General features: G+C 44.6%; 1 protein-coding gene across 1 annotated transcript in view; it reads right to left on the reverse strand.

Moving 5' to 3' along the window:
• Nucleotides 1-288: 288 nt before the first annotated feature.
• Nucleotides 289-13,100, reverse strand: part of Mansc1 (MANSC domain containing 1) — a 26,274-nt gene continuing 13,462 nt past the window's right edge. The window contains exons 3-4 of the mRNA XM_036181294.1: nucleotides 8,290-8,430; nucleotides 289-1,536 (exon numbers count right to left, since the gene is read on the reverse strand). Of these exons, the coding sequence (XP_036037187.1) occupies nucleotides 641-1,536; nucleotides 8,290-8,430 (1,037 nt within the window). The 3' untranslated portion in view covers nucleotides 289-640. The remainder of the gene's footprint in view (nucleotides 1,537-8,289; nucleotides 8,431-13,100) is intronic.

Consider the following 13,100-nt stretch of genomic DNA (forward strand, 5'->3'; position numbering starts at 1 on the left):
AATGAGTTTTATTGGAATTCATATAAAAAAGAAAAGAGAATCCATTAAAACTATTATCAAAGAGTTGTCATTTTCTGGAATGAGAAATAGTAACGATTGTAACTCAGAACGCCTAAACTTGTGTGTTTAGATGCAGGTTTCTAGTTTATACTCAAACACACTTAATATTTTAACTAGGAATTATTTTCCGCTACTATTTTACATACAGGTCACTCACATAACTTAGTTTCTTTTATCCTTTCTCTTAAAAACAAGAAACAAAAAGCCAAACAAACAAACGAAAAGCAAGTGTTTGGGCTGGGGATGTGGCTCAGGAGTAGAGTGCTTGCCCAGCATGCAGAAGGCCCTGAATTTGACCTCTAGTGATGCAAAAGAATTTTTTAAAAAATTTTCAATTAAAAATTCAGACATGGTAGTGAAAACCTGTAACCCCTGAGCTGGGAGTTGGGGGGAAAAGCAGGAAAAATGGGTTCAAGACCAGCCTGAGCTACCTGAGCCTGCCCCAAAAATGGAAAAAAGAAGAAGAGTAGTGTAGGCATCCTTCAAGCTACAGTTCCCATGAGATGGGTGTGTGTGTGAAGGAACACAGGTACGTTTGGCAATGAGTTATTACACGAACTAAGAGGAGCCCAATGTGTCTTTAAATGTCAACATAGATCCCATTGATCAAGTAGTCAAGTCTTGAATAGCGTTTCCTACGGAGGGATTCTGCCAGCATCCTACCCAAGAGGACGAGGCCTATTACCAGGAACAGAACGCCAAAGAGCAGGGTCCCAATGAGAAGCCACTTCTCAAATGAAAGGCCATGCTGGCCTTTTGGAACTCTACTCAGTGATGAACTACCTGCACTGACCCTCCCATTTCCCCAGGAGGCGGTCTTGCTTTTATCGGAAGACTCTGAGGTTGTCAAGGAAAGGACCGGGGGGCTCTTCCCATGCTCCATGTCTGAGGTTAGCTTGGAGCCTCCTCGAAAGGGCACTGTTTCTAAGATGCCTTTCGAGTCCGTATGTGCCTGAAAGACAGTAGTCGGAGCTGCCTGGTGCATAACACTTGTAGACACAGGGGTTGTGGGGGGCTTCCAGGTCTCAGTGGTTACAGGGGGAGATGTGGTGGTCATCCTCTGCTGTAAAGTCACAGGTGTTGCTGAAGCAGTGGCCAACAGAAGTGCAGGCTTCAGAGTGGCCGAGACATTGTAGAGAGAAGCAACAGAGACGGTAGTAGATGGGGTAGTCGCGTTTTTAGGGAGCAGAGGAGTCATTTTTAGTTCTGAGGTTAGCTGCAAACTCTGGGAATGGCCTTTTTCTTTATAAACAGGGAGCTGTGGGCTCGCTTCATCAATCTTGATGAGTTTCTGTGAGTGAGCTGAGGCAGTGGACCTCTGAGAAGATACATCTCTCCAAAGCAGACTGGTGGGCTTTGGGTAACCCGTGGTCGGAGGGGCCTGGGGAGAGAGTGCTGGCGAGGTAGGGTCAAGTAAGAGAGAGTCTTCTTGAGTTAACTTTTGGAGCGGTGAAGTAGCTCTGGTCCCTGGAAAATCTGAAAGTCGGAAGGAAACAAAAAGGAGAGTTAAAACACCCACGCTAAGATACATGTAAAATACAAATGTCACCGTGCCCGCCACTGTTGATACTTGATGCCTGTGCTGGTTAGTCGTCTGTTGTTTGTCAACGTACAGAAACCAGAGTCATGTGGGAAAAGGGACCTCAACTGAGAAAATGCCTCCTCCATCTGATCGGCTGTAGGCTAGTCTGTCAAGGCATTTTCTTGCTTAATGACTGATGTGGGCAGGCCTTGCCCACTGTGGGTGGCACCATCCCTGGGCTGGTGGTCCTAGGTTATATAAGAAAGCAGGCTGAGCCAGCCATGGAGAGCAAGTCAGTAAGCAGCACCTCTCCATGATCTGTGCATCAGCTCCCGCCTCCAGGCTCCTGCTTTGGTTTCCCTCGATGATGAACTGTGATCAGGATGTATTATCCAAATAAACCCTTTCTGCCCCAAATTGCTTTTGGTCAGAGTTTTATCACAGCCATAGAAAGCGAATTAAGGGCTGGGGTTGGGGATTTAGCTCAGTGGTAGAGCGCTTGCCTAGCAAGCTCAAGGCCTTGGGTTCGATCCTCAGCTCAAAAAAAAAAAAAAAAAAAGCTAATTAAGACAGACTGACAACTTGTTTCTCTATGTCTCTGTCTCTGTGTGTGTGTGTGTGTGAGCACGTGTGTGTGTGTGTGTGTGCGCGCACACGTGTGTGCACTGGTACATGCATGCTGGAAATGAACACAGGACCATCTTGTACACATTAAGCATGCACTGTACCACTGAGCTACACCCCCAGCCTTAGATACTTGATATTTCATAAAAGCATGTATAAAACAGAAAAACACAAATTGCAAAATAGCACAACAGTGTCTCTCTACCTCACAGTGTGGTTTATTTCTAGCTTGGCACAGAAGAGAAAGTGGGGGTGGGGTACATCAAGCTGACTGAGGTGTAAGTGGGAACAGCAACGAGGCTGAGAGAAGCATCGTGTAGAAGGCAAGAGGTTTAGGAGGCTAAAGATGGCTGAGGGCAAGGCAGGGCAGGGAGGGGCCGGGGTGGCCTGAACAGGAGGGGACTGGCAGGGAAAATGCTGATGTGAAGCAAGCATTCCTGTAGACATGTCATCTGCCAATGAGACAGGTAATCACAGGACAGATGGTCCAGCCTGGGCATGGGACAGGTGAGAAAGTAATAGAAACCTTGGGGAAATGAGGAGTCATGGGAAACAGAACCTGGCCTTTAACTGTGATGTGGGTTTGACAGAAAGGGGGAGGAGCGTGCTTGGAGGGTCTGGACTCCTTAAAGAACACTGAGCCCAAGAACTAGCACAAGGCAGATAACATTTTCCAAGTAAACTCAGGGGTAGATGGCTCTCGAGTGTTATCAGATTATTCAAGAGATTTGATTCATACTCTCAGCGCTTAGAATTATAGAGCGAATGCCTTAGGTTATGAGTATGATGTTTGAAACCATAATGCCCGCACTGGATAGGCAGAGCAGGGCTATTCAGACCAACTCCTAAGGTAGGGATTTGACTGCCAGAGAACACTTAGGGTTTTGCTCTGAGCCACACAGCTACTTATCACAGTCCAAACTGGAAAAGCTTGTCAAGGCAATCAAGTGCAGTGAGGGGTAATTTACATTGCTCAGTGTTAACTCTGCTACTTGGCTGTTTTGATAGTATTAGAACTGCAGGTTGGGGCTGGGAATGTAGCTGAGTTGGTAAGGTACTTTGCCCAGCCTGTGTGCAGCCTGGGCTCAACCCCAAACATACCATAAACCAGGCACAGTGGAACATACCTATAATCCCAGCACCTAGGTGGTGAAGGCAGGAGGATCAGATGTCCAAGGCCATTCTCTGCTGCTACATAGAGAGGTCAAGGCCACCAGGGGGTACGTGAGACTCTGCCTCAAACACTAAAGAGAACCAGGGCAGAGAAAACGGGAAAGAACTGCAGGAAATACAGGCGGCAGCAGCCTCCTCTCTCCCTTTCTTCTTCAGGGCCCCACCATGTTGGTCTCCAAAATAGACTTGTCATCTCTCCTAGCAGATCCAGAAACAACTGCAGAGGTGTGATATCTTGAGAATGCTCACTAATCCTCACACTTTCCCATGGTTCTTTATCATTTATTTTGGTTTTCTTTAAATTATATTTTAAGCATTTATTTATTGGGTTGGGGGGGGGTACACATGCCCCAGCATATGTATGTGGAGGTCAGAGGACAACTTATAGAAGCTTGCTCTCTCCTTCTGTTATATGGGTCCCAGGGACCAAACTCAGGTCATCATGCCTGGCATCAATGCCTTTACCCACTGAGCCCTACTTCATTTTTTTGGAGGCCATCTCGCATAGCTCAGACTCTTCTTGAATCTGATACACAGTCAAGGCTCATCTTGAACCCCTGATCCTCCTGCCTCCACTCTGTTGGAATTACAGGCATGTATCACCCCACTAGACTACATGAGCCTTTAAAGCTGCCCCTTGATTCCTGTAGGACAGGGTTTAACAAGAATGGCCAAATCCTGCCTGCCACCCACCGTTCTGTGGTTTACAAGCTATGAATGAAGAAGTTTACATTTCTAAATGGCTGAAAATAACTGTGAATGAAGTTTACATTTTTAAATGGCTGAAAATAACTGAAAGAATTTTTGACATGTGAAAACCATACACTATTTGAATTTTAGCGCTCTTCAAACAAGTTTTACTGGTGTCCAGAATGTTCATTTATTTATAGACTCCCTGTGGCAGCTTTTACACTATAAGGTCAGTGGTGAGTAGATACAACCGGTCGCACATGGCCAGAGGACCCCAAACACAGGCCTCCAGAACCTAAGCACTGTTTGACACCAGGCAGAAAGGCTGGGCGACACGTGCTGTAGGCTACTCCTCTGAGACAGAAGTAGAAGCTGGGTGTGGTGGTGAGGCCATAGTCCCAGCACTCGGGAGGTAGAAGAGTCAAGAGTGTGCAGTCCTCCTCAGCTGCATGGGGAGGGGGAGTTCATGGCAAGCGAGCCTGGTTTACATGAGACTCTGTCTCAAAACACTTCACCTCCAACCACCCCCCCAAAGTCTGGGTGCTTGAGCTTACTTTTTCCTCCAACAGCACAGGCAGAGCTCTCTCTCTTTAAATTTCATCCTTGTTTATTTTTTTTTATATATTACTATAGGTGATTTCATCACATTCATAGCACCACTATCTGTATCATTAGGTATTTAATAAAAATGATGACCCAGAGGTTGGGAGTGTAGTTTATAGTATGCTTGAGTCCCTAAGGTGGATCCTCATGATCACACACAAAACAAGAAAGAAAAAAAAAAACAACAACAAAAAAAAAAAAACCCCACACACCTCAGCATTTTAAAGATTTTTTAAAAAAGTCACCAGGCGGTGGTGGCGCACACCTGTAATCCCAGCACTCGGGAGGCAGAGGCAGATGGATCTCTGTGAGTTTGAGGCCAGCCTCCAAAAGCTACAGAGAGAAACCCTGTCTCCAAACCCCCCTCCCCCCAGAAAGTCAGTTAGATGGCACAGCTGAGCTGCCAAACCTGAAAAGCCTGAGTTCAGTCAGTCCCCTGGACCTACGTGGCAGGGGAGAATCAACTCTCACAAGTTGTCCTCTGACCTCCCCACTACCAACATGGTGAGCACAGCTACACACACACACACACACACACACACACACACACACACACACTAAACAAACAAATAAAAGTTATATTAAAAACTTTAAATAATAGTCTAAAGTAAAAAGAGAGCAAGGAAGAGAGAGAGAAAAAAAAACACCCAAGACCATTTAGCTAACCGACCTGACGTTAGATATGTCCATTGACAAGAATGACCAAAACAGCTGTTTGCTTTCTCAAGCATGTGCGCTCGGCTATAATGAAAAGGCAGGCACTAGTCCCATTTGATAAGACGCATGAGTTGGCAAAAAGCCTAGAACCACACAGAATCCTCCACACCTGCTCCTCTTACCTCGCCCACTGCTCTTGGCCCTGGGTGGGGCTTCTCTTTGTGGACATAAGCCACTGGAGCTGGGAAACAATCCTGGGCCTTCACCTTTTCTAAGAGTTTTATTTTTCAAGGGATTTCACTGAGTAAAAAAAATGAGGGACTATTTCTTGGAAACTGGCTAAGCAAACAGATTTCCAATTTATTGGGTTTCTGAAACCCACCCATTCTCACAGTCCTCGGTAGAAAAGATATATTACAAAACTATTAAAGACACATTGATGTTAAGCTGCAGTATTTTCATAGACTGAGCAGAATCCACTGTGAGCTTTCAAAGTGTCAGTCTGTAAATATTAGTCAGTTGGTTACAGGAAATAAAAGTTCCTTCAGAAACAAACCACCAAACAGATATTTATATTTCAGTTCAGTTCAAACAGGATAATTTATGATCAATGGAATAATTCAGCCCATAAACACGAGTGTATTTATAAATAGAATTAAGAACATAACTTGTATACATCCTGTAGGAATAAACAGTCCTCCGCATGTGTCCAGGATCTGGTGTCACTTGCACCTGCTCTGTGTTCATTATGCCCCCTGGTGGCTACCGCCAGAGAGCTTGATTCCAGTTCCTCCTCGATACTCATCCTTAAAAGGATCCTGCAGAGGCAGCCCACTTCCCTTCCCTCTTGTCTCCATTGGCCAGCCTCCTTATCTTGTTTCTCTTCTTTTACACATTCTAAAAGCAATAACAACTCTACAGAAGTAATATGAAAATGAGAAGACTTAATCTTCAATTGTAACTTACATCACCATAAGCGGATCATTAAAACAATCTGCGCTTTTTGTAACTGTTTAAGGAAATGTTTGGCACGTTGGGTTTCCCTGGGCAACCTCCGACTTGGGAAACGAAGCAGACAACACCCAGGAGCCCCAAGTAGTTCGTTCCACAAACACCCCAACTTAACAAGCAAGAGAGAACCGTTCATTCTACTCTACCTCCTGACTCTAAAGCGGCTCTCCTCAAAATCCCCCAGTTCACCCATCTTGATGTTCAATTCAAAAACTAGTATTCAGCCTTCTTATGTTCATTTCCCTGGCCACCAGCAAGGCCTACCAACCTCACCTCTCTGTGTCCTTTACCATCTCCCTGGACCACCTTCTGCCTACATCTTACTTCCCATCAACCAATCTTCCCATTTCCCCTTTCTTGTAGCCTCAAGGTAGTTCCCAAAAGAGTCACCAGTGAGCTTTGAGAATTCTACTTAAAGACACCATGGATGCACACAGCCATAGTCCTAGCACCCAGAGACAGAGGTAGGCAGACCTTTGTGAGTTCAAAACCAGGCTAGTCTACATAGCAAATTTCAGGCCAGCCAACACTAAATCAGGAGGAGACTCTGTCTTACAAAGACAAAAAACAAAAAACAAAAGCAAGGGCTGGAGAGATGGCTCAGTGGTTAAGAACACTGGCTGTTCTTCCAGAGGAACTGGGTTCAGTTCCCACCACCCACGTGGCAGCTTACAACTGCCTGTAACTCTGCTTTCAGGGGACCTGACACTCTCACATAGACATACATGCAGGCAAAATACCAATGCACATAAAAAAACAAAAGCAAAACAAATCATTTGGGCAGACATGATGCCCCAGAGGGTGGACAAGATGGCCCAGAGGGCGGACAAGATGGCCCAGAGGGCGGACAAGATGGCCCAGAGGGCGGACAAGATGGCCCAGAGGGCGGACAAGATGGCCCAGAGGGCAGACAAGATGGCCCAGAGGGTGGAGGCACACTGCATAAGCCTGGCAATCTGAGACCTGAGTAAGACACCCAGAATGCACACAACGGTGAAGGGGAAAACTAAGTCCACAGGACTCTAGCTGATCTCTATCCTTTCCATGTTATGCGTGAACGAGCACTCTCCCTCTCCCTCTCCCTCTCTCTCTCTCTTTCTCATAGTAATTTTTTAAAAAGACACCATGGAACATACCTGTTAAAAACTCGCCACAGCTTCCCCTACACACCTACAATAAAACCTACCTCCTCTGGATGACAAATGCATGTGTGGTCTGGTCCCCCCTCTTCCCTCCCATACTCCACACAGCTTACTTTGCCTCTAGGGTTTTGGAATGAATGATTGGCCTTCAAACATTCCAAATCCACTCTGCCTGAGGATCATCATTGACCTGGAAGATCTACCCCATCTTCTCTTATCTGGCACCTGGCTTTTCAGATCTCAATCTAGGGGTTACCTCCTCAGTGATCACCTCATTTAGGGGGGTCCCTTGGTGATGATTCTGTTGGGTAATCTCAACTCTGCACATTCTTCTTGGGCATGCATTATGGTTATTATCTCTGTCCCCAAAAGTCAGTTTCAGAAATAAGAACTGTGGTTGTCATATTCAGTGTGTCATCCCTGGAGTATAACAAGTGTGCTGATGCATAGGAAATGCCAAATAACATTTGTTATTTATTTAATAAACAGAAACATAGAATATTAACAACCAACAGTTCTCTCTTAGGCTGGCCTGGGCTACATAGGAGACTTTTGTCTTTTTTTTTTTTTTTTTTTTTTAAAGAAAAGGTTTCATAACAAACCTGTGTACTTTTAATAATATGAAGGTAAAACAAAATTAAAAAAATACTGCCAGATGCTATCGTAGGAAGATATATTTTTGTTTAATGAATTTCAAATCATAAAACATTTATGAACTCTTTTGGTACTTAGGCTCTTACAGGGAATCTTCCACAGAAACTGGAGCTTTAAATAGTCACAAAAGAAAGAGGACAATGCCTTCATTACCTCTGATGAGCCTGTAGCTCCTGAGTCCCTTTGCTGGCTTCAGTGGGCAGGCTTCCTCACTGGGACAGAAAAACAGGTAGCAGTTGGGCTGGCTGGCTGGCTTCCGGGTGTCGAAGATCATCAGATTACACGGTTTGTCCCCTGCAATGAAAGATTTGCAAACATGATTTCAAAATAGAACTTTTGAGAGGAGAAAGAGCTGGAGGAGCTTTACTTACTCCAGAGTACTCTGTTCACTTTGGCCACCCCTCAGACCATTTCCTTTTTCTTAGTTTAGAAATATAAAGCAACTTCAAAAGACATCAATTTGGTTTATAAACCCAAATTAAGGTAATCTTGGAAAAAACATTTTTTTATTTAAAATTTTATTATTATCCATTTTATGTGTATGTGTGTCTCACCTTCACATATGTCTGTGTACCATGTGTATACAGTGCTTGCAGAAGCCAGAAGAGGACATCAGATCTTCTAGAACTGGAGTTATAGATGGTTATGAGCACCATGTGGATGCTGGGATTCAAACCTGGGCTCTTTGGAAGAGCAGCCAGTGCTCTGAACCACTGAGCCATCTCTTTATCTCCCCAAACCAATTTTTCAGCAGCACGTTTAGTTCTCTGGAGCTAAATCTTCCATTTGATAAAATAGCTTTTAGAGGCTAGAGTGATAATTTGTATCCTAGCACCTACTTGACACTCACAATCATCTGTGACTCCAGTTCTAGGGGATCTGATGTCCTCTTCTGGCCTCTCAGATACCAAGCACACATAAAATAAACAAACATATATGTAGGCAAAACACACATACACATAAAATAAAAATAAATCTGAAAAACACCCGCGCAAAAGCCCCATGGTTTAGCTAGCTATGGTAGTATAGGCCTATCATGTCAGCACTCAGGAGATAGGGGCTGGAGAAGCAAGGGTTCAAGGCCTCATGCAGTTACAGTTTGAGGCCAGTCTATAAAAGACCCTATCTCAAAATCCCAAACTCTGTAGATAGGAAAGAAGAGTTAGCCCTTGCCAGGACTCGACTGCTTCTTCCTTCCCTCACTCAGCCCGAGGCGGCCCTGCTTCTTCTTTTCCAGCAATGTGACTCACAGTAGCATTAATATCACCATCAACCTGATAGGGGTTTGAGATGAAGCACACTCCTGGGTGTGTCTGCTCCTGGGTGTGTCCCGAACCCATTTCCAGAAAGGATTAACTTAGAGGAAAGACCAGCCTTGATTGTGGGTGGATTGTCCCTGAGACTGGGAACCTGGATAAGGGAGAATGGAAGTGTTGAAGGGAGCATGCTAGCCGCACGGCAGCACAGGTCTGTAATCTCAGTACCTAGGAGGCCAAGGCAGGAGGGTCAAGAGTTCAAGGTCATCCACAGCTACACAATGAGTTGAGGCTAGCCTGAGCTACATAAATACCCTGCCCCAATCAAAAGCTGCCCATAGTTATACATCCTATAATCCCAGTATTCAGGAGGCAGAGGCAAGGGCACATTCAAGGGCATTCTAGTCTATACAGTGAAACACTGTCTCAAAAACAAACCAACAAAACAACTGATGTGAAATATAAATATTATCGTGAGGACTTAATGCTGGATGTGTGGGTGTTGCCTGCAACACAGAAAACCAGGCATTTGTCCTCAATTCTAAGAACTAACGGTTTCATGCCTTATTGTACAGTGAAAGTACTCATACAGCTTTGCCACCCGGTGGAGCTTAGTTCATTCATTTATTTATTCATTCATTTATTTATTTATACTTATCTATTTATTTTACATCCCAGCTGCAGCCCCCCTCATCCTCCCCTCCCTCCCCCAATCTATTCCTCTACCGTCTCCATCCGGGAAAGGGCACGTTTCCTATGAGTATCAATAAAACATGGCATATTGAGCTGAGCATGGTGATGCACGCCTTTAATCCCAGCACTCAGGAGGCAGAGGCAGGCAGATCTCTGTGAGTTCAAGGCCAGCTTGGTCTACAAAGCAAGTTCCAGGACAGCCAGGACTGTTACACAGAGAAACCCTGACTCTTGAAAAACTAAAACCAAACCAAACCAAAACATGGCATATCAAGCTGCAGTAAGACTAAGCACCTCCCCGTGTATTAAGGCTGGGCAAGGTGACACGGTATGAGAAGTAGGGTCCCAAAATCAAATAAGAGTCGAAGATAGCTCCTGTTCCTACTGTTAGGAGTCCCACAAGAGGACCAGGCTACACAACTGTCACAGATATACAGAGGGCCTAGGTCAGCCCCATGCAGGCTCCCTGGTTGTTGGTTCAGTCTCTGCAAGCCCCTATGAGCCTAGGTTGGTTGATTGTGTGAGCTTTCCCATGGTGTCCTTTCCTCTCATTTATTCAGGAGTTAAAATAAAACCTACAGCTTTAAGTCCTTTGATAATTTGATGATGGCCATAGACTAGAAAAATGAACATCAACACAAAGGACACAAAATTTTGCCTATGATTTGGGATTTTTCTGGACCTAGCACTTTAATCTAAGAGCCCACTACTATGACAAAATAACTGATGTAAACAGATAGAGGGAAGAAAGACCAGCTTGAGCCCTTGGTGTCAGAGGTATCAGTCTAGGCACATCCAAGGTGGTATGGAACTCATGATTCTGAGGGCTGGGATTTCAGGTATGAAATGCTCACCTCTACCTCTACTTCAGATAAATGTTTATCTCAATGTTTGTAAGATCATTGCTTTAACCTCTGAGCTAGTGAAGCTTCTACATCAATATTTATATATTTTAAAAAGGTAGAAATTTAAGTTAAATCACTCTATTTTCTATAAACTACAGCACCAGAAAGCATACTGCTCAATTTGAGGTCATCAAAGGGTTACTTCCTATTGATATCTAGTATAGGATCTCTTTCCACACCATCTCTCCAAACCCTTGCCAATAACTGTGTATTTTACAAGTCAACCTATTTCTGAATCTAACCAGCTGGGGTTAGCACCAGACTCTGTAGGCTTAAGGGTTCTTTCCTGCAAGCCTGCTGTCCTCTCAGAAGCCAGTGGCAAGTGTCAGGTCTCAGGTTACCTAACTCTGTGCCTTGACTACAAATTCAGAGTTGCCACAACCCTGCCCCTCCCATTTGATAATTTGCTAGTATGATTCATAGAACTCAAAGAATAGTTATATTTACAATTACATTGTAAGATGAAGGCCATAAATTGTTTTTGCATGTGTGCTGGCTATCAAAACCAGGACCTTCCCCATATAAAATATAAAGGATACAAATGAACAGTTGGATGAAGGGGTATATAAGGAAAAGTCTAGAAGGGTCATGATTGTAGACGCTTCAGTCCTCATGGAATTGGGGGATGTCCCCCTCCTACCACACAAACATATTCACCCACCTGCTTGAAAGCTCTCCAAAGTTCATCCTTTAGGGACCTATATGACAGCTCCATTATATAGGCATAACCGTTTAAGTCACTGACACTTTGGTTCAGTGCAACCTTCCCTGCAGACCAGGGCACAGGGATGCATGTTCCACGCTTCTGACCAGAGTTTGCTCTTTCTGATGACCAGCAACATCTAGAACAGTCTGTAGGCATGTTAAAGTAGCCTCAACTAGCCCAAGTGAGTTATAGTTGAAAGGCACTTACAATGAGACTTGTTCCTGTTACTCCGTACATCCCAAGGGTTTAGGAGCTCTATACTGAAAACACAGGACAGCCTGTGTACAATCCCAGTGACTCAGAGGCTAAGGCAGGAGACTGACAAGTGCAACCCTGGCTGGACTACAGATGGGTTTAAAGGCAGCCTGACAATTTAGTGAGCCCATGTCTCAATTACAAAGTGAAAAGGGGGAACTGGGGAGACAGACGGCTCAATGGTTCAGAGCACTTGCTGTTTGTACAGACGACCCAGGTTTGGTTCCCAGCACCCAAATGGCAGCTTACCTGAAACAGTTTCAGAGGGTCTGACACCCTCTTCTGGCCTCTACTGGCACTGCACACACATGGTACACATACACACACAGATTCAGGCAAACACTCATGTAGCTGGAGTTTTCTCCAGTCCTGCTCAGCCCCGTGGAACCCACACCGGCTTATAAAATAATCACTCAGAAGCTCATATTAATTAAACTGCTTGGCCATTAGCTCAGGCTTACCACTGTTTAGCTCTTACACTTAAACTCAGCCCATTTCTATTAATCTATACCTTACCACGTGGCTCATGGCTTACCGGTACCATACATCCTGCTCCTCATCACGGTGGCTGGCAGTGTCTCTCTGCCTCAGCCTTCCACTTCCCAGACTTCTCTCTCTTTGTCCCACCTATACTTCCTGCCTGGCTACTGGCCAATCAGCATTTTATTTATCAATCAATCATCCATAGCACATGCATACGCATAAAATAAAAAATAAACCTTTCTTTAAGTAAAAAGAGGACTGTGGAAAATAGCCAAGTGGGAGAGTACTTACCTAGCACACATGTCCATGAGGCCGTGGGCTTTGTCCTCAGTTACAGTACCACCAAAATATAGGGGCCTGAGACAAAGACTACATATACATTCCTCATGCCATGGCCTCATAGAAAGAGAGGTTCAAGAATAGACACCCGTTTTAGTGTCTTGCCCATTGCTGTTTCATGCTCCTTGACAGTAAGGTCTTCCAATCCTAAGTACTAACTCCAGCACTTAACAAGGTGTGGCATACTCAACAAAGTTAACATTGTTTCTCACAGAGAATTCAGATTAGGGTCCTGAGCAGAGCTGAATCACTGCCAGCTCTAAATACACACTTCTCTTTTTCAGTTTGCCAATTTGAGGTCTGGGGTGTTTGAAGGTGTTGATTTAA

Source organism: Onychomys torridus, chromosome 3 (genome assembly GCF_903995425.1).
Source record: "Onychomys torridus chromosome 3, mOncTor1.1, whole genome shotgun sequence".
NCBI classification, from domain to species: domain Eukaryota; kingdom Metazoa; phylum Chordata; class Mammalia; order Rodentia; family Cricetidae; genus Onychomys; species Onychomys torridus.